The 26,624-nt window shown below is 31.8% G+C and overlaps 3 protein-coding genes and 1 long non-coding RNA gene across 4 annotated transcripts; 3 read left to right on the forward strand and 1 right to left on the reverse strand.

Annotated features, from left to right (window-relative positions):
• Positions 1-772: 772 nt before the first annotated feature.
• Positions 773-14,105, reverse strand: LOC149905658 (CD63 antigen-like). Its single transcript, XM_090105435.1, has 6 exons — positions 13,976-14,105; positions 13,652-13,753; positions 12,103-12,294; positions 4,304-4,474; positions 2,507-2,731; positions 773-1,638 (listed from the first exon to the last, which is right to left on the reverse strand). Exons 2-6 carry the CDS (start codon positions 13,715-13,717, stop codon positions 1,573-1,575), a joined length of 720 nt encoding a protein of 239 aa, XP_089961561.1. The 5' UTR covers positions 13,718-13,753; positions 13,976-14,105; the 3' UTR covers positions 773-1,572.
• On the forward strand, positions 8,653-10,146 carry LOC149905659 (uncharacterized). Its single transcript, XR_016457107.1, has 3 exons — positions 8,653-9,219; positions 9,347-9,408; positions 9,484-10,146. It is a non-coding gene; the product is annotated as an uncharacterized LOC149905659 (long non-coding RNA).
• Positions 14,106-14,870: 765 nt separating the features above from the next.
• LOC149905660 (CD63 antigen-like) lies at positions 14,871-17,538 on the forward strand. The gene is made up of 5 exons (XM_090105938.1): positions 14,871-15,016; positions 15,759-15,947; positions 16,322-16,492; positions 17,005-17,214; positions 17,363-17,538. Exons 1-5 carry the CDS (start codon positions 14,921-14,923, stop codon positions 17,432-17,434), a joined length of 738 nt encoding a protein of 245 aa, XP_089962064.1. The 5' UTR covers positions 14,871-14,920; the 3' UTR covers positions 17,435-17,538.
• A 1,277-nt stretch (positions 17,539-18,815) lies between these two features.
• On the forward strand, positions 18,816-24,939 carry LOC149905661 (CD63 antigen-like). The gene is made up of 5 exons (XM_090105826.1): positions 18,816-19,121; positions 19,204-19,392; positions 21,343-21,513; positions 23,291-23,521; positions 24,648-24,939. The coding sequence occupies exons 1-5, from the start codon at positions 19,059-19,061 to the stop codon at positions 24,714-24,716; spliced, it is 723 nt and encodes a 240-aa protein (XP_089961952.1). The 5' UTR covers positions 18,816-19,058; the 3' UTR covers positions 24,717-24,939.
• Positions 24,940-26,624: the final 1,685 nt, after the last annotated feature.

Here is a 26,624-nt window from a genome sequence, read left to right on the forward strand (position 1 = left end):
CACAGATAATCACTCATCTATACTAGATAGTACTAATGTCTGAGACTAGTGTTATTAAAACCAGCTTCGCCCGGTTTGACCGGAGGGCGGAGATAGAAAATACTAAATATGTATATCCAATGTTATTAGGTTTACCTACCTACCACTTTAGTGGTAGAGGTAGTCTTCCTTAAATCATCCAGAAAATATGTGTATTACTTGCTCAAGTGATATTTGTATGAAAAGCCGTCAATTTGTTTTAATAAAATCATAACCAAGGAAATAAACTTTCTCTATATGAGATTAGATAGGTACCTACTAATGTTTTCCATTTTAACAATTAAATCGATGTATTAAGTAAAGAGTTGTACATATTCGAATGTAAGGTTCTGCGTTTCTACGAAATAGTATTAATCAAGTACCAACATTATAGATAAGCACTTCTTGGTTATATTAAGTACCTTAGATAAAAGTATTTCCATCATTTATTTAGTTACCTTTACTATTATTTATTTTTGTTAAAACAAAGACAAGGTAACACAGGTCAAATTTAATAATAAAAAGGATTCCTCTACTAAAATTTACAATTATTACTAAATTCACGATGTATTTGTTATTCTTGTTTAAACCTGTAGTTTCAACTGTTTCTGTTGTTTTAACTCCAAAATATTTTAATTTTACAAAACTAAAGTTTAAAATTAAATATTAATCCAGTAATTAATTTATCCATACTTTAAGAACATTCCAATGGGCAATGGGTTCATAAATTATTATTAAAATAAAACCACAATAATATATCGTATGAAGTTTATTATAAATATAGGTACTACAGAAAAGATTTAAACACCAATACATTGTTTCATATGATGCAAGTTAATCTCAACTGGTACATCTACCGCACTTTGCATCTACACAAAACAATTTCTAAAAAGTGCACCACATCTATAAAAGGCTGCCATTTTGTCTTTTTTAAACTGTCAGTACTTCAAGTGTTAATTTTAATGAATTTTAACAGTCATATGTATCGTAGTAATGAAAAATTATGGAGAAAATAGCAACCTTATCTACATCAAATACGAAATATAATATTAAATATATCTCTAAGTTCGACAAAGATTATATAACATCCATTAATTACATATTTACACCGTGGAATGTCTGAGAATCGGAAAGTACTACATACATAATATAATTATGAAAAATGTGTTTTGAAGTTTTGTACTATAAGTCCACGGCGTAAATTTAAAAATAGGGGGACAAATAGAAAGATTTGGCAATCGTCACCATTTCTATTCGAAAATCAGTCTTAACACTGAGCACACTAAGCTGAAAATAGATCCAATCAGTGCATTGTGCATTTCACGCCAAAACGTCACACGGCTGTTGCCCTGCTCCTTGTACATTAATAAATCATAAAAAAGAATATTCGAGTTTGAGATCTTTTACGGGAAAAAGATTCACTTGAATTATATTACAAAAAATATATAAAAAATTAAACAAAATAACAATTATCTCTATGCAGAATGGGACTTTTCCTTATCACAATAAATATAGACGCAGGTATAATTGTGATCAAACGTAATGCTAAGTAGTTTAGACAGTCTCGTACTGGCTGCGGATCGAGCGAGCGAGGCTGCAGGCGAATATGACGCCCAGCAACTGGAATAGAAAAATTAACAATTAGTTTATTATAAAAATCACATTGTAATTGTATAAATGTAAAATACAGTGAGCATGGAGACTGCTGCAGTTTCTACTTCTTTCAATTATTTTGACTCTCGAGGATTAGTAAAGGAGACTAATCTAGTGCCGATTATTATGAGTACTCATTGTATTACACCTTCTTAGTGCTAAATAATAAATTACATACGCAGTCAAAGCACCTACCACTATATCGTCTAACAGTGCCGAAATCCTTGAAATCTCGAAATTTCTATTATCCTGAAAAGATTTTCTCCAACTTACTTGTACAAAAGTGATGCCCAGCCAACCCCTCCCAGTACTAAAGCCACATTCTTCAAGTGCATCAGTATGTTATCCAAGCATCCCGCGTTATGGAACTCAGGAGACGCTAGTGTACAATCGACAGACTTACCGTAAGATACCTTTTTCTCTAAGGTTGCTCAATATGAACAAACGCGGGCAAAACACCCAGGACCAGCAAAATATCATGCAGCAGATGCAAAATCCTTAAAATCTCGAATTTTCTGTTCTGCTGAAAACTTTTCCCCTCAACTTACCTGTATGAAGGCGATACCCATGCCAACACTTCCCAGTACCAAAGCGACTTCCTTCAAGTGCATCAGTATGTTATCCAAGCATCCCGCGGTATGGAAGTCAGGAGACGCAGGTGTACACTCCATCTACTTACCATAAGATACCCTTTCTTTAAGGTTGCCCAACTTACACAAAACGCGGGCAAAACACCCAGGACCCGCAAAATATCGTGCAGCAGATGCGAAATCCTGGAATTCCGGAAATTTCTGTTCCTCTGAAAACTTTTTTCCCTTCCAAACCGTCAACTTACCTGTACAAAGGCGATACCCATGCCAACACTTCCCAGTACCAAAGCGACTTCCTTCAAGTGTATCAGTATGTTATCTAAGCATCCCGCGTTATGGAAGTCAGGAGACGCAGGTGTGCATTCCGCTGGCTTGTTGTCTGCGATCTCTCGAGCCGCACAGCAGCTGGTCGGGATCGGCAGGCTGTTGTTCGCCCAGTCCCCGGGACCGTAGATACCGCAGCATTGGAGCTGTAAATTATTTATTTATATGAGGATTTTCTTTACGTGTACGTGTTACGAGTAAAAAGTGTTATTTGTAAATTGAAATATACAATGAACAGTGGATTCATGTATATACATAGTATAAAACAAAGTCAAAAAAGGTAGCTTTCTCTGCATTTAATTATACATTATGGATATGTATGCTTAAATCTTTAAAGTTTTAAAGCTTTTGCGTAGTTACGCAATGCCATTTGAAGCGATTTTTAATAGATAGAGTGATTCAAGAAAAAGATTTGACATAGACAAAGCGGACGAAAAGCTAATATTCAAATAAATAAAGGTATGTATTATCAGTGTAGGTATATTTACACAAATAATTTCGACCAGATTGGCTGTATTTTAATGAGATGAGATGAAAAGAGAACAACAATATTAAGCTTTAATTGAGATAATGTTATGTAAATACTAAATATTATTTTGAAATTAATATATCATCATTAGACTGTCTTTGTTTGTGAGCTACTTAATCACCCCCCATTAAAATGTTTATAAGTTTATGTTTTGCTGAAATTACCACAATGATCATAATATTTACGTATTTCTGTAACTTCAAAACGGAGAACATGATAATGAGACTATGACAAAAAATAAAAAATAATTTGGAAAATCCAAAAGTGCACGCCTCATAATTTTTTTTTAATAAATATTTATTAATTATTATTTTTGTTTATTTAATAACAATTAAACCACATCGAATCAGACCCTGAAAAATGAAAGGGTTCTATTCCTGAGCATACTCAAGCGTAAGAGAAAAAAAAAGACTCGATTAGTAAAGTATTTCGGTCGCTATCGTGTTAACAAGAAAAAGGATCCGCACATACAGACACACGGACGTCCAAGACAGAACTTTTTTAAACTGTTTTTTAACTAGTTTAAATAACAAAAATGACATCAAAAATATCATGAACGTTAAAAATAGTGTTTTTTCTTAATATGTGTGTGTATGTATTATCTTACAAGTGCAATGTATGATACATAAAGACATTTTAAGTTTGAAAAATCAGATGTTTTGCGCGAAGTGACAGTAGTACCCACCTCAACGCTTCGCTTATGAGGCGTGCAATAGTAATATATCTTAAAAACATTGCGCTTTAAACAGGAAACAAGCAAGGTCCATGTGGACATCATGGTATATTATGTTAACAATTCACGTTATCGCACTGACAATCACAATGTTGTATATCGTGAAATTGCATACAAATGCAGTGTTATAGAGCACTTATTTTCTTTGGTATGAATTTTCCAAACTTAACAGTGGAGTATTAACGAAATTGGATGTCTATTAGTCAATTATATCACCATACAAATATTTCTATTATTCGAAAGCTAACTACGAATTTTATATAAATATGTTTATCCAAGGCTTAACCCTTTTCGAATCTAGATTAATTTAGTTTATGGAACAAGTAACTTTTCCCTATGAAGTTGAGTATTTTACAGTTATTCCTTATTTAGTTTCTGCTGTTTAAAATAAATGCTCCCATGACCCGTCTAACCATCAAATTACATATTTTTTTACATACTAAAAAGTATACATACGTCAGTTTGAATGATGTCATAGTTCTTCTGAATATCGGTATCTGTAGAATAGTGCTTCAAAGACTCGTTGAGAGACCGCACGATGGAAGTTTCTAGATCCTGATGCTTCACGTAACCAGCAATGCCAACCGCCAGTTCAGCTATGAAGATCATTAACAGGAACACGGAGAACTGAAAACAGTATATTACAGATAAAAATCTATACTCATAATATTATACTTATAATCTATACTAATATTATTAAGCTGAAGAATTTGTTTGTTTGAACGCGCTAATCTCGAGAACTACTGGGCCGATTTGAAAAATTCTTTCGGTGTTAGATAGCCCATTTATCGAGGAAGGTTATAGGCTATATATCATCACGCTACGACCAACAGGGGTAGAGCCACGGGGGTGAAACCGCGCGGAGCAGCTAGTGCTATTATATGTACAGGAGAAAGTTTTGTATTATTGTATGTGAGTAAACCAAAAACTACTGGACCTTCAGTTATTTCTGAGTATGAGAGAGGCATCCCTAATGAGTGTTAAAGTTAATAGACTTAATGCAATTTGAGAAAGTGGCCCTTAAACCAGTTATTAGTACAGTTAGACTTTAATTTAATAATAAGTGAAGAGGATTTTTCGCTACGCTTGAAATACCAGAGGATAATGTTTGAAAATAGAAATACGTAGCGGGGATTTACACAACCACTTTTGTTGATTCATTCATATGACAATTCATTTGCATTCATTCATTGTGCAATCGGTGATTCATTAAGGAACACTTGTAGGAAATATTTTAAATAAAATCTAAGGGATTTACCTCCTGAATACATTTGTTTAATGGTAACACATATTATATTAAAACATGGAGTTTAAAATGTACATAAATAATGTACTTATGTACTTATTGAAAAAAAAAATGAAATGAATTCGAGCAAGATTTGATCTGAAGTAAGTTCCAAAAATGAATAGAAAAATATTCTTACTGATTAGAATTCAATCAATATATTTTTATTGCCGTGGGTTTATTGAACTTTCTAGGGCTTATCTAGGTTTATAGATTACCTACTTCATAGCAGTAAACAAAAAGTAAAACTTATGAAAATATTGACATAGCGTCTGCTTCGAGCGGCCTATAAAAACTTTCGTAATTTTATTTATCAGCTGTACAAAATTAATCGATAAACTGCATTCTACAACTTTTTAATACTTACGCTTATATTAGCTTCACATGTAAGTTTGTGAGTTTGTATGTAAATTACTCCTTTAGACTCGATTTCGACTAATTTTAAACAGAGATATATCTTCATATATATAAATCTCGTGTCACAATGTTTGTCCTCAATGGACTCCTAAACCACTTAACCGATTATAATAAAATTCGCACACCATGTGCAGTTCGATCCAACTTGAGAGATAGGATAGTTTAAACATGTAGGTACCACGGGCGAAGCCGGGGCGGACCGCTAGTATTATATAATTCAATCTTTGTACACTTATCAAGGATCGGTGACGCTACAATAATTTCATGACTTCAAACCTGTTTTTAACTATATAATTATTTAATCGCATGTACGAATAAATTAACTTAAAAAGCATAAACTGAGTACAATCGAGATAGGTCTATTAAGAACGAATTAACAAGGAAGTATTCGTTTAGTGAGACGCAGGAGCCGTGTCAAAGTTCATTGTAGCTGAGTCAATTGTTAAGAAATTAGGATGACATTTAAACTAGATTTTGAAGATTTTATGCAATGAGTTTTTTGCCCTTCTGTGTAAAAAATTGTATGCATATCTCTTAAAGTTTAGAGAAAACTTTAGAGATATTTAATAAAATAATATGATTAATTAATCATACTCAATTTCAGACGAATGCACTAATAAATTAGTTGCTAGTTTAATATAGGGTATAAAATTAAAGAAAAATTAGAATAGAAAATGATACTTATGTAATAATCATAGGTAATAATGATATACTTAAGTAATTTATTTCTTCTATTCTGACACTGGCTATGGAAAAGACATGACGAAGAGACTTAATTATTTTATCAATTATGATAGTTATTTTGGAAAATCCTAAAATAAAACACATTAAAGCAACGTCATTACGAATGGATTTCTCAGATGTTTATTAAGCTATGTTTTTCTTAAGTATTAGTTATCAGTAATCACTGCACCACGAATTACTATTTTACCTTTTTAAGTGACTCATCATATAAACTTATGATAATTTTGTGGACTGCGTTCGTACCTTAAGACCTATAAAAAGTAATTTTTCAACAAAATATGGGAGTCATCTTATTTTGTATAATTTTGGTATCTACTCACTCTACTACTCCACTGACCACTCATTGTTTTAGCGTTAACATCATCAAGAAACGTCAATTATAAAAATATAATGTCGCCAAAACCTTCCATGAACGACCTTGTTACAATCGAGGACAAGGCACTTATCCATTGCAATTGTATTTCTTGTCATGGACCGTCGCTACGTTATATAATGTAGGTATTATGTACATTTTTGCGAAAATGACGAAAGCTTCATCGATACCTACTACATAATCTATACTAATATTATAAAGGCTGTAGAGTGTGTTTGTTTGAACGCAATAATCTTAGGAACCACGGGGCTGTATTGAAAATTTGTTTCAGTGTTACATAGCTCATTTATAGAGAAAGGCTAAAGGCCATACATAATCACGCTAAGACCAATAGAAGCGAAGCAATGCGGACTATCTAACAGTGAAATAATTTTACAAATCGGACCCGTGGTTCCTGAGATTAGCACGTTCAAGGAAACAAACAAATTCTTCTGCTTTATAATATTAGTAGTAGTATATATTCATCATTTAGAATTTAGATTCTATTTTATATCCTATTTTAGTATATTTAAAGTACTCAACCTACAAGTAGCCTTACGTCCTGCACAAGTTTAAATTGATAATTCATAGAAAGTTACCCACATCCCCGTTGACCAAGTATTTTTCACACCCCGGTAAAGTGGTCAAGTAACCAAGTGTCCCGTTTACCGATCTATCGACCGCAGACTTGGACAATCCAATTATACGCCCACAAGAAACGTCATGCTTAATTTTATTGAAAAAACCATTTGCGGAAGTTAAAAGCAATAATGTGATAAGGTTTGGGATTTTTTATAAAAACACCGGTGAGTAAGTTATTCGTGATACCTATCAGGTTTTGGACAAATATTCAGATGATAAGCTTGAAATGCTTGTAAATTATTCATAAGTGTGCTTAACAAAAACGAATTATTATGAAATATTAGTTAATTTTGTTTTAGTAATATTGTGAAACTGATTTTGGAAAATCTAGATCAGACTAGCATGTCACGTAAAATTTTAAAATAATAATCATCATAACATCAATCAGTATTTATTGTCTTTAAACTGTTCTGTTTATAAATAACATAACAAACAAAAGAAGAAAACGTAATTAATCACAATTGATTAAATAACAATAGCGTGCTGTACATTTCTGCACGTCAATTATAATTTTTCAGCTTGTTCCTAATTACGTTAGGAACAATGGTAAATGCGTCATCTGTCCTACGTAGCTGTTTTATCTTTTGTTGTTGACGGTACTTTCCCGTGAATAATAAGGATAACATTAGTACCATGTTAATGTTCAAAAATAATGAGGATGTTTTTGGGCTGATGGTTAAAGACTATGGCTTGTATTGCGATCATAATATGAATTTGCCATTCAGTTCAATTCACGGCGTAAACTGTCTGGAAATAAGAGGTCATAATACGGCCCCAGCACTGCCCTAAACATTTGCCGAGACTGTAAGTCCTCTCTTATTTTAACGAAATCATGTTTGTTGGACTCAAATATTTATTATGTTAAGTACCTATACAATATGTATTTTGATACAATATAAACAACAATATGGATTGGATATATTGTTGGCTAAATGCTCTTGAATAATATATACGAGTGACATACTTTTAATGCAGTGCAACACGAGCGAAATCGTAATACATAGGTATGTTACGTATGAATATTGAATACCTACGTTGAACCTAAAATGTATTAAAATGTATATATATATATATATATGTATTATTTAAATTTTTATCAAAATCAATCCACTATTTACTAAAAATTAAACACATCATTTCTTAGTACTGTTTAACTTTATATAAAAATAATAACGTATAACTTTCATAATACATATTACGTGAATGAATAAAAGTCTTAATTATTATGCTTTACTTTTTACTTGTTTGTTCATAACGATTATGCATGAGCATGTATTTATAAAGCGTCATTGGAATGTCATATTGTTATTATTTTCGCAAACGAAGATAATATTGATGTGTTATAAATAATCATTAAGGTGATGAATTAATTTTTCTAACATTTACGGCCCTTTTTAAACCTTCGTAATTTTTATATTATTAAAGTTGTCGTGATGAAAATTCTTGACAAGAAAGTTCAATAGTAACACAATACGTCTACCGTTTTAGAAACATGATTCCATGATATTTTCTCGATAGAAAAAAAATACAAAGTTCTCATTGTTATTTTTTTTTTAATCTCTGGCATCTTCAAAATAACAAACGTAAAGTTACGACTTTTTGGATATTAACTATAAAACATACAACCTATACGTCTACCGATTTAGAATTTTGAAATATGCGATGGTTTTGAAATAAACAAGAAATACTTGAAATTAGCGCGCGACCAGCCAATATAGCGAGAGCCGCCCTGTACCTTCCTACCCCGATCGCTGCACGAGTCATTCCCGCTACGGCCGTCACACGGGGAACTTGTGTCGCTCGCGCCATCGTAAAAAAGGGTGACAACACAATAAGACAAAATGAGACAAATGGGGACAATAAAGAAAATAAGAAGAAGAAACATAAAGGTTGGAGGAAAAAGAATGCTTACAATTGGAACAAATTAATGAAGTAAGTTGGTTTTATTTTAAATTTGATGATAATTGTATTATAGACGATGTTTGATATGTACCCCTGTTTTAAGTACATAACGAATGTGTAAGATTTTTTTCATTTATAGCATAGATAATCTTTTCAGAAATCCGGAATGCAGAAGGAAAATAAACCCACTGATTGTTCACAATGTGAACCCACTCCTTCGTAAGTACCTTTATTCAGTCAAAAATGTATGTTATCAACGCTCTACTTTTTTTTATTGCATGATTCCATTTTTAGCAAAAAGCAACAAAGTGCAAAGAAATAAAAAATCATGGTGAACTTAGTGGAAGTATGAAGGACGTAATATGGAACAGGAGCTCATTGGAGTAGTATTATATTTAAAAAAAATACGAAAAAATTTCAAGAATTACATTTCTTAGTAGGTGGTAGATAAGTATGTTGTATAAAGAATTTGATGTTGATATTTATTTCATTTATACTTACTACACCTGTGCGGGAAATTGCTTAGTACTAAAACAGGTTTATATTCATATTTACATAGTAATGTGAGTTTTCATTTCGAAAAATTTTGTGTAAGTATATTAAATTGAGTTCCTGGGTGATCTGGAAACACAATTGGGCCCGGAAGATGGCGCTGCAGTCACTCCTCCTAATCACATGAACCGATTTGGATGAATATTTGTGTGCACATTTCATTGTTGTGGGATGATTGGTTGATTCGTTTTCACATTAGCTAATATTATGTATTTTTGTTGTAAACTTAATTTAATGTTTATAATACATTATTATTGGTATAAATAAGCCAGTGTTCGTCTCACATTGCTGTACCTGCCTACCTACCCTACCAGGGCCTAACTTTGTTCTGGCTATTTTATTTTGATTATTTGTAATGAATAATTACAATTATAATATAGTGCAAAAAATAAATACATGCGTCAATATATTTTGTGTTTTTTTTTAAACAATTTTTTTATTTAAAAAAATATCATTCTGACCGCGGCTTTGCCCGCGTGGAATTAGGTTATATCGTGAATCCTGTTTTTTCCCACAGAAGTGTTCAGTTCGGATAAAAAGTATCCTATGTGTAAATCCAGGCAATTAGCTATATTTTATCAAAATTTGTAATATAGTCTTGACGTGATTAAGTAACAACTAACAAAAAAATATACAAATTAACATCCAAAGTTTCGCATCAGTTTTACTGTATTAGTGATATTATCTTCCACTCTTGACTTTGACTGAGAAGAATTAGGGTTTATAACTTCTTTCAGAAATAGTACCTTTCATTTCTGGGCATGATGTAATATCTACGTCAGCATCAAATTCTATCTAAATCAATTCAGTAGTCCGCGTTATTGAGTACCATTTCATTTTTTCAGAGTAACAATATTTTTTGTTATTTTAAAGATTATTTATAACCTGTATTATTTTGTAATAAAGTAAACATTACAAAATGATAATAATTATTAATAATGTCTAAGTAGTTGTTAAAAAGAAGATTATTTGTTTATAAGCAAGAAAATAAAACCAATAAATCAACAATTAAATAAATGTATGACAATATTATAACTGTATGACGACTCCATACATGTTTGTCCCGAGTCGGCCAGCGGCAGCGCGGCGAGTTTGCAAGAATGACTTCGCGCACACCCGCGTTCGCGATAGCGAGCTATTAGACTCCGCCCGCCAAGCAGTGGATTTTTTTTTGTGTATCGTCTTAATCATAACATTATTACATCAAGAGAAATATATACTTTCGTATCTAATTACCAGTCTCGTAACAGATTTACCTCTTAACTTATATTAGTGACTAGCTGTGCCCCGCGGTTTCACCCGCGTGGCTCCTGTTGGTCTTAGCGTGATGATATTATAGCCTTCCTCGATAAATGGGCTATCTAACACCGAAAGAATTTTTCAAATCGGACCAGTAGTTCCCGAGATTAGCGCGTCCAAACAAACAAACAAACTCTTCATTAAGATGAAGAAGATTAATTTTTTATTTTTATTTATATTAATTATAACCAACCAACATATTTATACCTAAAAGTTGTTTTTAACACATGAAAACATATAGAACTATTGTAGGTGTATGTTAAAGTAATGATTAAGATCGCTGAAAATTATCAAATAACAACGAATCTAGTTCAAGATAAATAATGGCGGACAAATTTAATTGGTAATTAGGTCTTCTGCTTACTCATCTGATGTACTTCTTCTGTATGATATACTAGTTTATCTACTTCAATAAAGGAATTCCTGAACATATAGTTATACTTAGGTATGAAATCGATGAAGAAAGCTATGAAATGTATATTTTTAAAAATAGGACAAAAAGACTATATTACTAAGGTTCTGTTGAATTATGTTTTTTTGTAATCTAATATCATTTCATATTACAATTTACAATACAAAGTTAGAATAGAAATTATCATAGTGCATATTATGACATGCTTTGGAATATTAAGCTCTCTTATCTTTATGGGTTAATCCCTTAGTTATTTTATCTAGACATACCTATATAAAAATTATATTCACTGTTTATTATTCTACAGGTGGTTGTTTATACATTTTTGGGTGTATATAATTTTAAAAAGTCCAAACTAAAGAGAAGACAGATCTTCTCTCTATAACTATATATGTACATATTTTTGACATTTTTGCTGTATTAAATAAAATAAAACTTAAAACTATTACCTATCTATAAAAAAATGAATTGCAAAATGTGTTGGTAAGCACATAAGAACGGCTGAACTGATTTCATTAATTCTTTTATTATAATATTCCTTGAAGTACGAGGATGGTTCTTATGGAGAGAAAACTTAAACATGTACCGGGGCGGACCGCTAGTATACATATAAAAATTAAAAAACTATAACAATATAATAAAAAACTCACCGTAACAATCATGCAATGGTTCTCCTTAACAGCACCACAGCAGCCGAAGAATGCAACGATGAAGACAATCAAGCCAACGATGATCAGAATAACCGGAGCTGATGTGTAGAAGCTCTCGTCAGTCAAGTTCACATAGGGATAAGCGTTTATCTCTGACTTTGCTCCTACGATGAGGATTATCAGGCCCGTGATCTAAAAAAAATATATTATAAGGAGTTTTCAAAAGTATTCAAAATTGTGTCTAAGATGCGTATGCTGAATAATGAAATATTATGTTATTTAGCATGCAATTTCTTGTCTATTTTACATTTTACAAGAACACATGTATGATGCTTTGGTTGGGAATTGGGATACAAAATCCCTCTTTCAAATTTTTTATTTCAACTAAAATGATAAAAAATATTCACAAAATGTTAAATTCTCACTATTTTGGAGTTATCCTGTTTACACCAGGAAAATTATAGTCTAAAAATCTGATTGCCTTCTAATTAATATATCAATTATTTCTGTGATTTATATGAAATATTGATTATGAGCTGTATCATGTATAACACATTTATTATTAATGGTCTGCTTATAAAATAGAGCCCGTAAGTATTTATTTTTCATAACATGTTGAAATTTTTCATACTGTGGACTTTGGTTCTTCACATGGCTCTTTAAGTTTAGGAAATGAGACTGTTTGTTGATCAATTTTAAACCTTGCTTTAATTAAATTGAAATTATTATTTGATACATTTTAATAGATTGGCTCTACTAGTTTTTAAAGGACAAGTCAACAAACTCCCATTTTAAAACAACTATAAAAGAGAAGGGTTATATTTTAAGTTGATCAATGATCAGCTTTCCTCCATAAAATGCTGTCATTATCTGGTTATTTTTTAGAATACTTGTCACATACCAGCTACCTATTCTTTAGTTTTATGAAAATATTCATATTATCAGTATGCAGTAATACAAATTGAGTAACAATGTGACCAAAAAGAATTTAGTTACTAAAAAAACTTGCAGTCTTAAAACTGGTTTTCATTTTAAAAAGTTGCCTTGGCCTTCTAGGTATTTGGAGTAAGTGGTAGTTTACATGCAATAAGAATAATTAAAAAGCTAAAATAACTTGTTGTGACCGAAAATATCGTACGGCTTCCTAAAAATTAATGGCTACTAAAAATAATTGTTTAGTGCCTGTACAACTAACTGTGTTGTTTATACGAGTTTTCAATATCTACTGCTCAAACATGAAAATATATTTATCAATAAATAAGTGCAGTATCTACGCAAACAATAAAGAAAACATAATAAATAAGTGCAGTTAATATTATCATGTGACTCAGCGGACACAAGAACCATTAATTGCAATAATGTCAGCAAATCACTCATTAAAACCGTCGATTGTGCAATTTTATGCGAAAATTTATAATAATTTCTCCGAACAAAAACGAGTTTAGTTTTGTAACACTATAATTATGCAGCTATTTAAGAATTAAGTAGGGTAATCATATCCCTCTCTATATCTACCTTCAAGGAAAAATTGCGTTCTAGAATTACTTACCGCGAATAGCAGATTGAAAGAAAAAAGTAGGTATTTAACACACGACATCCCTGCTCCGATAGCCATTTTGACACTGTTCTAAATTCTAATTTTAAATTCAATCTGGAACAAAAGAGATAATTTTATATCCACACCACATCACAAATTAACAAAGACATGAAAACATCGATTTGCGTTGTTGACACAGGTCACAGGTAGGCGGCAGGCGCGGAGATAGACATGATGCAGAAAACAAGCGTTGAATACGATCAATAATACAACATTATTTATTTAATAACAACATGAATAAGAAGAAGTGTATTTTAAATATTTTTGAGCACTTACCAATAGTAAAATGTGGTCGAAAAATCTGAGCGCAGCAATAACAGTCCACTTCAGATCACAAACAGCTATTGACTGGGTTTACAGCTTCTGTTTTCAAAACTTCACGATTGTTGTGCATTTCGCTTGGGAGATACCAGTTAAAAAAATAATATTTGTGTTACAGACTTACAATTTCATTGATCTTAGTTTTTGATATCATTTTAAATAACTTTAATAGTATTTTGTTATATATATTATTTATTTTTACTAATATTTTTACTACTGAGTAAAATATGATCGAAAAAAGTGATAAGATACTAGTCTATTGGACAGTGATACTGTGGTGATACAATTTATGATTTGTGGTATTTGATATAAAAATCTTTGTTACTATTTTTTTGTTAATTGTTTAAATTTCTGCATTTCTTTCTATTTCGTATATGCTTTGAATCGTATGAAATTAAAGACGAAATATAAATGAATTAACTTATGTATGAAATAGATTTTGTTGTTCAATTTCAATGTGAGACTTGAGAGTCGAACACACTTCGGCACGATGGGCCAGTTCCCACCGGGAAGGTACCATTCCCACACTCCCACACATAATCCAAAAGGATAAACACACTCAATTCCTTTAATCCTTTCGTCCATATCCTTCTCTGCAATTGGTTTTGCCTGAGCATTGAATAAAAATCTGCATTTTCTTTTCTAAAATATATAATATTTTTTTTAATTAAATAAAGCTGCTGATTCCTTTTGTTTGATAGAAAATTATTTAAAAAGCTTGAGATAAATGTAGTAAAAATCTTCGTACTACTTAAATATGAGTTCATTTTTGTCTTAAAAATATCGGTTAAGATTAGATGAACATGTCAAGATAAGAGAGATATTGACTTGGTTTATGATTGATAAAACATCTCAGTTTTTCAGTTACAATATCTAGTTCGTTATAATATATTGTTTGAGATGAGAATTATGAATATAAATATTGGCGGCGTAAAGGCCCCAAAAATGTTTAAATCAGTGAGAAATTCTTTGGCCGCTGTGAATTTGTTATTTATGGTGAGATGTTTTTTTATTTATGTGTATAACAGTATAAATCAAAGAGTAAAGTAATAAATGGTATAAATGGACAATTGGAGTGTAATTGTGAATATTTTTTAAGGTTACGGTGATAAGCTTGAGAGTTGAGATACTCATTTTGTGATTGTTGGAAATGTGATGATAATGATGACCATTCATAGATTACAGATTACATATTATATTTAAAATCTAAAAAAAAAATACAATTTCAAATTTAAACTGACGGAAACCGATAAAAATCAATTGACGTATAAATATAGTTAACGGAAGTAATTAAAGATAGGCCGAGGATATCCGCACGAGGGTAGATTTTTTTGAAGTGAAACTTCTTTATCGGGGTTGGAAAAAAATTTAGTGTAACATTTTTTCGCTACGCGTGACATTTTTCCGTTACGCGCCATCTTTTTCTTATCCCTACCACGCGTGATTCGACGTATTTCTGTAAAGTTGCATATAGTAAATTATTTTTTGAAAAATAAGGTCATAATGAAGTTTCACTTCTTACATGTGTACACTAGTACACGCACACATCTTTTATGTGTCGATTCTATTAACATTTAACCCATTGACCACCGTAAGGCCCGATCGGGGCGCGACACAATAGATTTTCTATTGTGTCTGTGATTCCGAGGACTGATGGATTAAATATTTTAACTTGTGAACCTAACTAACAAGACTTTCTGTATTTTTAATGCATGTACTAACTGTGTATTTTTTCCAGTTTACAGGTTTGATACTCCTCATAATTGGAATAGCGTTTTTGGTGAATCACAAGGCGTATGAAGATTTATTGACAAATCGATTTATCTCATTACCAGCATTTGTTATAGCGACGGGAATCCTTATATTTTTAATATTTGCACTTGGTTTTTATGGAGCATTCACAGAACACTTTTATGCCGTGGCTGCAGTAAGTTGAATATCGTTGAAACTAGAAAATATATAGGTAGTAGAAATAACGTGACGCAATGTTAGCGTCATTTATTCATGTAGGCGCATCTATTTTAATAATTTTTATCAATGATTATTTTGATCAAAAAATAAAATCAGTATTAAAAATTTAATGTTAAAGATATGATGAAGGTTAGTGCAGGTGTAATTTTTATTAAATTTAGGTATATTAAAATTTAATTTTCTCTGATTCATAACAGATTAAAATTTTCAGCATTAGTTATTAAAGATTTTTAATTTTTATAAAGTATCGATGTTAAAAAAAGGCCAAAAAAGTGTTTTTATGTTTTAATATATTTATTGGTAGATACATATGCGACATTTTTATTTCAGTACGCAGCATTCATGTTAGTGGTATTGATATTTGAAATGTCGATAACGATCGTCGCGTTTGGCCTTCGCAATGATGCCGTGGCCGAGATAAGAAACCCAATGGCCCAGAGTCTGAGTCTGTATGAGAGTAGACGAGAAGTAGCCAAGTTATGGGATGATATGCAAATGACTGTAAGTATGAGGTTTAAAAGATAAAGAACAACTGTGAGTTCTCTCGCGGAAAAGATATAGGGAGTAGGGGGTAAGTTTGCGCATCAGTTTTAGGACGTTTTTGTATGTGCAAGCCCACTCCGCTAAAATGTTGTCAAGTTACATACCGGTAACTATATCTAGATAATGAGGTGTTTATATGTTTGAATGTTGAATTTCCCGCTGAAATATCTGAAGGGATTTTGGACGATTTTCTAAAATAGAGCTTCAAAAGCTTGGCATCCATTTTTTTGTCTCTAAAACTAATACTTGAAAGGGAGACAATGAGGAGGTACTTATAAGATGGAAATTTCACGGGAAACGGTTGGAATTTTCTCTTAATAACTGCTGTCTGCTATAATACATAATATTTTACATGTTGCGATTAGCAAAACAGCCTTAATTACAACTGAACTACAAAAACATTCTAAGTATAGACTTTACAAACGGACTACAATTTTATAAGTATGAGTAACATATTTTACAATTTACAGTACGAATGCTGCGGTGCTGCAGGCCGTCATGATTTCGCGTCAAGTCGTATCCCAGTGAGCTGCTGCCACATTGACTATGGAACTGTATCACCATTCACCTGCAACCTCAGTAACGCACACGTCACGGGCTGTGCAATAGCACTCGGCGGCTCTCTCAGTAAGAACGCGTTTACCATTGGTGTCATTGGCGCGCTTTTCACATGCATACAGGTTCGTTGAACTTTTGACGTTTCGTTTGGCGCGGGATTTTTTTTTAATTTTAATGGAACGTTTTTTTTTAATTGGCATTGGTATGAAAACGCATCTTTGTTTCTTTATTTTGATGAGTGCAAAATTTTAATGTGTGATTTTTTTTCAGGCGCTATTAACGGCAATGTCAGGGTGGTTAGCATGGAGATCAAAATTTGAAGAAGTTCAATTGGAGTCTTAAAATATGTTTTTTCTAATAAATTATTTATTATTATTTAATAATCATTAAAAAGTATTGTAAAATTCTTTTAGTTAACTTGTGTAATTAAAACAGATAAATAATTTATTTAAGTAACTATTTGTCCATATTTTCAATCCCGAAAATTATTAAAGGTTTACTTACACTAAATACCTTTGTTTCTATAGATATGTAGAAGTATATGATCTATCGAAATATTTCGTGTAGGTAATACATATTTAGGTATCTATATATTTTTGGTTAATAAAATATGTATGTCTGATAAATTCTAATTATCATCATTTATTTATTCACGCGGAAGTGAATTTGTATATTTATTCGGTAAGTATATGAAACGAAATGTTTCTTCAATAAGTGTGTACAACACCAAGAATTGTGCAATTTTAACATTACACAACACGGTTAAATGAAAAGTATTACAGGAAGGCGATTTATTCAATACATTGTAGGTTACGAATTATTAAAGTTTAGGGTGCTGTAAAAGTTTCATTTAGGTACATTACATATTTAGTAATACTTAATATATTATGTATATGAAAAGTGACATACCTAATTTAAATTATACATTAACTCCTTAAGAGTTACAGTCAAATGCTAGTGTTAAAAATTTGTCTTGAATTGTTTAAATTTAGTAAATAATTAGGTAATATTTATAGCAATATCGCAGCATATTACTAAATTTATCAGATTTTTTATAATTAATGTTGTGACTAGTGTCTGTGTTTAACACAAAAATTATTTTTATACTTACCTAACTACTTTCCTCAATCTAAATATTGTAAAAAATATGATTTAGTTTAGGATCGTTCTTTTTTTAAACGATTAAATAAAAAAAAATATTTTCATTTCCCCGCTCATGGTGGTAATGTGAAGATTATTTTTGTTGTTTTGAATAAAGTTAGTTGTAGCCATGATGTAGCCTTGTAAGTTTACACAAAATAAAGTGGCAGTGTGTGTGTTTTATTTGATTCATATATAAAATTAATTATGATTTATTTGAGATATATTAAGACACTTACACTATAAAGGTAAGTACCAATAATTGCTATAAATTCTTTTGTTTCTGTAATTATGCAAAATATAGAGTACCTAGTAATAGAGGATTACCGAATCGACGAAATAAATTGATTCCGTAATAAATAATGATTCCACAACCCTGTTTATTACAGTGTTGTTGTCTACACGCATAATTTCAGACCGGTTAAGTCTTCAATTATATTATATCATATCATTTATTATACTTGTTTGAACCCTTGAATACGGTATTTTAATTAAACAACGTAATATAGAAATATATTAACTTTTAATAATTAATAATTTAAGGACTTCATTAATTTATTAGCACTTAAAAATAAAAAAGAGTTATTTGCAAGAAATTGTCTTAAAATATTTTTAAAAAGTTTAATATCGTTTCAAGGATACCCAAGCAAGGTTACGTCAGATATATGTTTTCGAATTATGGAAAATCAAACGACAGAACGGGTGCCTCGGGCAAGATAAATCCGCTTGTTTTCCTTATCAAGATTATTGTAGCGATAAAAATATCCGAGCCAAACACAGCTATAGTCTATTACTTATCACGAGGGTGCTGCGAGCGTACGTCAGAATGTTAGGCAAAATCTTTACTACCGTTAAATATACTTTAGTTTCAGTGAATTTTCTTTTCTTGGTAAGTGGATACGTGTAAATATAATGAAGAACATGTGAAAATTATCCAGTGAATATACGAAGTGAATTCAACCGTGTTTCAGATAACGGGCATAATTATTTTGGCCGTTGGTAGCTCAGTTCAATCTGCATACAATGGCTACCACCATTTCTTATCCGAGAGGTTCTTTTCCCTTCCCGCGTTTTGTGTTGCGACGGGAGTCATCATTTTCCTCATCGCCTTCGCCGGGTTCTATGGAGCCTTCATGGAAAACTATTATGTGATAATGGTGGTAAGTAGCTGCTACCACAGATTATGAAAATATTATCTATGGTTCCAAATGTGAAATGAGACGGTATTTTGTTTAATAATTGAACGTTAATAGTTGACGCGTGTTCCAATTTCTAAATGCCAGACTATTCTATTTTCAATTACTATTAAGAATATCTCTATGACGATGTTTATTGTAATATGCTTGTAATATGTACCTATCTTAGGCATTACTGTTTTATTGTGATAAATGATAATACAATTCTGGCTTTAAGAATTTGTTTAAAAGAAGGTTGAAAGTAGAAACTATATTATTTCTTATCTCCGTTGTGTTTATAATGTTTATGAATTACCCACGCTGATAAATATCCTTTAGAATTTGTAGAAACTGCTGGTTTCGTCCCCATAAAAATTCCAATAAAATACAACCTATTTATTATTCAAGGTCAATATATAATATCTATTTGTTTACAACATTTTAACTCACTAATAATCGATTATGTAGGTACCTAGTTTAAATTATGCGACAGTACTCTTGCCTTTCAAAATATGTACAGTAGAACCTCGATAAGTTAAAGTCCAAGGGAAACACAAAATATTTTAAGTTATAGAGGTTTTAAGTTATCAAGGGTCTATCCATTTTTCACTGCTTATAGCTTTTAATTTATCAGCGTAGGTGAGGGTTGTTAGTTTTCTTTTTGGACTAATTTTAAGCCAGTTTTATCACACAGTAAGTAAAGTGATGTTTCCAGGACAACGATCAAAAACTTAAGATGCAAGTAAGTCGTTGTCATAAAGCTAACCGCCGCAAAGATTTGAAGAATTTCGATAAAGCAAACAATAGGTAATGTATTGTTTACGTTAACAATACATAGTACACACGTGCAAGCAATAAATACCGAAACTTTTTGTTTTGACACTCTTTCAAAATGACTCATTGACAAAAAATTTTATGTAATAGAGGTTGTGGAAACATTTCTTTAAGTTATTGAGGGCCAATACAGAGATTATTTATTTAAGTTATAGAGGTTGCGTTTTTTAAGTTAAAGAGGTTTTGGGCTCTGATGGGAAGGGAACATATTATTTTGTGAAGTTACAGAGGTTTAAGTTATCGAGGTTCAACTGTATTTCTTTAGATACGAGTAGGTATATACAATTAGGTATAGTATAGGATTTTTAAGTAAAAATCGATTATATAAAAATAAACCAAATCTTTGGGAGGAATGAAGAAAAATTAATAATGCATCATTTAAATACATAAAGCTGAAAAGTTTTTTTTGTTTGAACGCGCTTATCTCAGGAACTATTCCGTCCGATTTCAAAAATTCAGCTACCTATAGAACTTAGATGGCCCATGTATCGAGGAAGGCATCACGCTAAGACCAATAGGAGCCTGTGATAGGAGCGGAACAAAGCGGGTAAAACCGCGGGCACAGTAGGTAGTAGTTTGTGCATATAATGAAGAAGAACGTAGGATGGTAATAATAATATATCGCAGGCATCGATAGTAAATATTTAATCAACCCAGTTTCGTTAATGTACATGAAGCCAAACAATTCAGCCTTCGTGTTGGATTTCATTGAAATCCAATAATTTGCTACTGTCGCAAGCAATTTAAGTACTTTAATTACAAGGATGATTATAATACGTAATTTAGGGCCGGCGCAGATATGGCGAAGCGAAGCCCACTTTTTTGTCAATAGGCTCGGCATTTCGGCAATTAATGAATTACTTTTGACCCTTATAAATTAAAATGAATTATATCTAATATCGTAAAATTACATATTTGATAGTTATTGCTTGGGTCGATGACTTTCAGCAAATATTTTATTCATTTTTTATGGCAGAGCAAGCAAAGGGTAAGAAGCCTGTAACCTGACGTTGATGCGCCAAAAACACAGGCTATGAACAATTTTGTCATCTACTAAAATGCAATAAATAAACTACATACACAATATTATTATGTTTACAGTTCATTGGAGGTATAATAGTGATGTTCGTATTCCAACTGTCCGCATGCATTGCTGGTTATGTGCTGAAGGGAAATACAGTGGCCCTTGTACAGAAGGAACTGTTGAACACAATGGATTTATACGGCCCTAACTTTGAGGTCACCAAGCTGTGGGATGAAGTACAGAAGGATGTGAGTAGCATTGAAATTTGTAACTATATGTATAGTCCCTTTAGTTTCTGTGATCTGTGATATAGTCTATATAAGGTTATTATATCTTGTCATATCAACAACTAGCGATCCACCTGGTTTCGCACGGGGGCATGTATGATGTAACATACGTACATCTTCTTCTTATATATAAAAATGAATCGCAAAATGTGTTGGTAAGCGCATAACTCGAGAACGGCTGAACCGATTTCGATAATTCTTTTTTTATTATATTCCTTAAAGTACGAGGATGGTTCTTATGTAGAGAAAACGTAAATATCTACCACGGGCGAAGCCGGGGCGGACCGCTAGTCTTATATATATAAAAATGAATCGCAAAATGTGTTGGTAAGCGCATAGCTCGAGAACGGCTGAACCGATTTCGATAATTCTTTTTTTATTATATTCCTTGAAGTACGAGGATGGTTCTTATGTAGAGAAAACGTAAACATGTACCACGGGCGAAGCCGGGGCGGACCGTTAGTATAGTATAAATGTTCCTTTTGAAACACTGTATCTATTAAAACAGCTGCTACAAAATTGCTTTTATTAGTATGTATAGTTGCGTTTATCATAATATGATAGTTTTCGTACATCCCTATTAACATTCTAAAAGCAAAATGACCGATTCTAATATCTCTATTTACTCACTCACTTACAAATATTATTAGTGTAAATATTATTATTTTTATCGCCATATCGTGTCTCATGGTACGGCGCGGCGTAGTAAAGGAGTAAATTATGAATCAATATGAAACATTAAATAAAATAGTTTTTTTACATGAATCATTAGTGATTCATTGCTATCTTATTATATACACATAAGTACATATATGAATAACTGAGTCGGTATTTGTTGATATCTTTTTATCAAGAGCGAATGAAAGTTCGTTAGGAAACAAAACAAAGAACGATAATAATATTATACCTATGCTCCAAGAGATTTACATTTTTAATAACATGCTATGTATACTTTATAATGATAACAATAATAACTAATTGAACACAAGCAAATTACTATCATTAAATATTAAGTATTTGTAGATAAAGATTAAAGAATAAAACAAACTCCTAACATTTAACATGCCTACATTTAAAACTACACGTGTAGTTATAGTTCAAAAAATTGATCATGATGTGGTATATATGATAACACGCGCCATGTGTGTCTGCACTCTGCCCACACCATCTATTGAAACTTTAGTCAAACATCGATTAAACACGCTGTTTTCCAAAATTAAAACGTACCTAACTCATCAATCTTTTTGGCCGGGCTAGAGTTAGGTGAGAGTTGATGCGAATGTGCTCACTCACTATGTATTTGCAAGCAATGTACCTACATAATGATGTGAAGAGACAAATAAAGTTATATTTTATTTTATGTGCGAAATATCCACTACACCACAGTTATAGCAACTACATGCATGAGCAAGATGCCGTACCAACTGTCCGGCCATTAAGTTTGCGGATTACTGAACATACTCCTTGCCATTCAAAACGACTTCTGACTGATTTTTGACAACCAAAAATGACCGACAATTCGTTTTGCTGCCATATATAATACACTAGTAGTCCGCCCCGGCTTCGCCCGTGGTACATATTTCGCAATAAAAGGTAGTCCTTTCTCGGGTATCAAAATATCTCCATACCAAATTTCATGCAAATTGGTTCAGCAGTTTAGGCGTGATTGAGTAACAGACAGACAGACAGAGTTACTTTCGCATTTATAATATTAAGTATGGATTACACACGATTCCAGTTCACCTGCTGCGGTGTCCTCAACTCGAGCGACTGGATCCAGCACTTGAAAACAGAAGACACGCTCGGTGTGCCCGTCAGCTGCTGTGAGCACCCATACGGCACCATACAGACCTTGACCTGTAATACCACCATCGCGTACAATGTTGGATGCTCTGATGCGTTTGGAAGCTGGGTCAAGTCGCACGCTGGTACTATTGGCCTTGCTGGGGTGTTCTTAGTGGTGATGCAGGTTGGTCTTGTTTTTTGGATTTGTTAGACATTAAAATTTGTATAATTAGTCAGTATAATTGTTTTGATTCATAAAAAAAAACACTTGCAAAAAAATCAAGTCGAGCAAGGCAGTTCTTTTATCGATTACAAAAAAGTTGAAAAATATACCAAGTCGCTTATTAGGTAATTTATAATTTATTCCTTCTGTCCTAATTTGTTACGTTATTAGCTAACCTAACAACAAGTAATATTATTATAATTAAATAATTCAGTCTGACTAAAACAGTATTTTTTCAATACAGTTATGGTATTATGTACATAATAATATTATATTCTTTAAATATTCACTTTGAAGTTTCAAGCAATAAAATAGGTTACTCGGAAACACTTTTTGGCGGAATTCGACAAAAATTGCCTAATACCTAAGCAATTATAAGGGAAATTTTAATTGCCTTTGCGAATAATATGAATTATTTTCAGTAAATTCCAACATGAAGTGCGTATAAAAATGTGTACATACCTACTTACTGATTATATAAATTTATAAGAAATAAATAAATAATTTATACTATTTTCCAATTCCTACTTAAAACCTTATCTTATTATCTCTGTTTTATTAATAGTCTAATTGTAAAAAATTTTTTGCTAACTAATTATTATTGATGCACACACGCACATTTACTATACCTACATATAATATACGCACACATACACACACGTGACTTAACGTCTTATTTTACAATTTACACGTCATCAGCTAATACAGTGCCTTCTATATTTGGATTATTTTAATTTTTGAACATAAATAAATTTTCATTTAAAACCTTCCTCATCGGCTTTTTCGCGATAAATATTAAGCTTGCGCGCTAGCTCTAAAAGAAGGATTGACCAACTTTTGTTTCCGCAACTATTTTGTCTCTCCCATCAACTCTATAGGAAGTTGCGTCGCTACGTGCGCGCACTTTCTTACTAGCCCATAGAGTTCAAGGGAGAGACAAAATAGTTGCGGAGACAAAAGTTGCTCTTGCGCGCTAGCTCTTATAATAATACCTACTTAATAAAAAATAAAAAATGTTCGATATCTCTTGGTGTCTAGTAATTAGGATATCAATTTAATTTTTTTACTTAAAAATTATTTTTTTCAGGCTTTAGCGGTGGTTGGAGCGTTATGGCTGGCGAACATAACGCGGCAAGAGAGAGAATTCCCTAATTAGATAATATGTAGATTATAATTCATTAAAATAATTATTATTTAAATAAATATATATAATTATATAACCCGATTGCTTGAAAACTTTTGACATATGGCACTAAAAAGAAAATGTTTTACTTTGTCTATGATTTTTATACACCACTCTTAAACAATTAGGTAATAAGAAATTGCACTAAGCTGTTCGTACTTCTGAAATGTTAAAAAAAATGTTTTTACATACATATATATTACACTCAAAAACATAATCCTTTTTAGCGCAGTCGGGTAGGTATTATTGTTGACGTTATTAATAAATAATAATCAAGTGATTTTTTAGTCATTATTTAGAAATAAATTAAAGATAGGGGGAGTCCGGGAGACTTGAACCGCTTTTTACTAAAAACTCTATAAAATCTGATCAGTGACCTGGAGAGCTTTAAGATCTACACCATATGGAAGCCTTATTATCTGGCTAAGATTTTATACCATTCTGAAAATAAAAGTTGCAAGGAGAAGATAGCAAACTAAGTTGTAATAAAAAATGAGTTTTGATTCAAGTCTCCCCAACCGGTGGGACACTTGCCCATCAGGTGCGGGACACTTGCCCATACCTTTTTAGAGAGGGGAAATGACTCAAATAAAGCATATTATTCAATAGTTATGTATTATTTAGACACATTTAACAATAACTAGATTATTCATAATCATCTTCTAAACAATTTAGTGAAAAATGTTTTCAGAGCAACTCCTAAACATAACATTCGCTTCTTTTTATTAATTAAATACTCGTTTTGAGGTATATACTGCTTAATAAATCTACAAAACTAATTTAAAGACATTTCTTACTATTAATTAATATGTGCCTATTTGCCTATTTCTTCAATATTTGCCTCTTGGATGTTCACTTTGGAGGAATTTGGCGTAGTCGTATATGTTAAACCATACCTAGTGCATTTTACTGCAGGCTACTTCAATAAGTAACGAACGAGCAATTTCTCTAAAACATTGAAAATCCGGGAGCATTTGTATTGGCTCCCCTTGTCTTGCAAAGGTGTTAACTTTTGTTCACCTAAGAGGTAATACCGTAAAAGTGGTTTTGCCTATCCCATACATGATTGCAATTTGACGAATAGATTTGCCACTCTTTATTTCTCTGACTGCGCTTTCAATCTTAGTCTTAGTAAACGGTTTCCTGCGACGACTACCTTCCTTAGGCTTATTCTGAAATGGCATTTTCTTTCTAAAACAAAACAAAAGCTAACTTAAATAGTAACGTAACGGCACCAGTCTTGTACAGATTAAGGAAAAAATTGAAGTTTTTTGCAAATTTCTCGTAGGTTTTTTAACTTTATTGGATATTGTTTAGTAATACCTTTAGTTCTATGTTATTTTAACGTGACCAATGTTAGAAAAAAGATTACAATGCATAAATAATGAAGTTATTTATAAATTAAAAAAACACTTTTTTGCACCAGTGTTGGACAGTGAAAAATCTAATGATGGACACCCAGTTTTGGACAACATCCAGTTATGAACACCCATTTATGGACTGTACCTAATGTCGTTTCTCCAGTTATTTACACTTGGAGAAGACTTATAGTCATCAATAGAATCTTGAAAATGATGATTGGAATACAATAAATCGGGGATGTATTTATAAAAAATAGTACTTATTAATTATTTTGCATACATAGAATATTTAAAACAGTCTTAATTTCCATTTTCTAGGCAAAAAATGGACAAATGCATCGTTAAATACGAGTTATGTCCGTTAAGAAACACCAATATGGTCTTTTTCTCAATAAGTCAGGGATGAAAAATATTTTTTTTTTTTTTTTTTTTTTGATGTCACAAATCTGCAATCAGTCAAACAACTATAAGCAGGTCGGTTGAGTTTATTTGGACGATTGGACGAAGGTAAGGCCAGTGC

The sequence above is a fragment of the Colias eurytheme genome, chromosome 9 (assembly GCF_061535395.1).
Source record: "Colias eurytheme isolate Ceu_HAF_F1 chromosome 9, ilColEury1 Martin Lab GWU primary, whole genome shotgun sequence".
In the NCBI taxonomy this organism is placed as follows: Eukaryota; Metazoa; Arthropoda; class Insecta; order Lepidoptera; family Pieridae; genus Colias; species Colias eurytheme.

What these genes read in the sequence shown, in the direction of transcription:
- LOC149905658 (XM_090105435.1), bottom strand. Translation starts at nt 13,717, where the DNA reads ATGGCTATCGGAGCAGGGATGTCGTGTGTTAAATACCTACTTTTTTCT. An exon ending in CTTTCAATCTGCTATTCGCG is followed by an intron (nt 12,295 to 13,651) that starts GTAAGTAATTCT and finishes TATTTTTTTTAG; the next exon opens with ATCACGGGCCTGATAATCCT. An exon ending in ACCATTGCATGATTGTTACG is followed by an intron (nt 4,475 to 12,102) that starts GTGAGTTTTTTA and finishes TACTGTTTTCAG; the next exon opens with TTCTCCGTGTTCCTGTTAAT.
- LOC149905660 (XM_090105938.1), top strand. Translation starts at nt 14,921, where the DNA reads ATGAGAATTATGAATATAAATATTGGCGGCGTAAAGGCCCCAAAAATG. An exon ending in CTGTGAATTTGTTATTTATG is followed by an intron (nt 15,017 to 15,758) that starts GTGAGATGTTTT and finishes TATTTTTTCCAG; the next exon opens with TTTACAGGTTTGATACTCCT. An exon ending in ACTTTTATGCCGTGGCTGCA is followed by an intron (nt 15,948 to 16,321) that starts GTAAGTTGAATA and finishes TTTTTATTTCAG; the next exon opens with TACGCAGCATTCATGTTAGT.
- LOC149905661 (XM_090105826.1), top strand. Translation starts at nt 19,059, where the DNA reads ATGTTAGGCAAAATCTTTACTACCGTTAAATATACTTTAGTTTCAGTG. An exon ending in CAGTGAATTTTCTTTTCTTG is followed by an intron (nt 19,122 to 19,203) that starts GTAAGTGGATAC and finishes ACCGTGTTTCAG; the next exon opens with ATAACGGGCATAATTATTTT. An exon ending in ACTATTATGTGATAATGGTG is followed by an intron (nt 19,393 to 21,342) that starts GTAAGTAGCTGC and finishes TTATGTTTACAG; the next exon opens with TTCATTGGAGGTATAATAGT.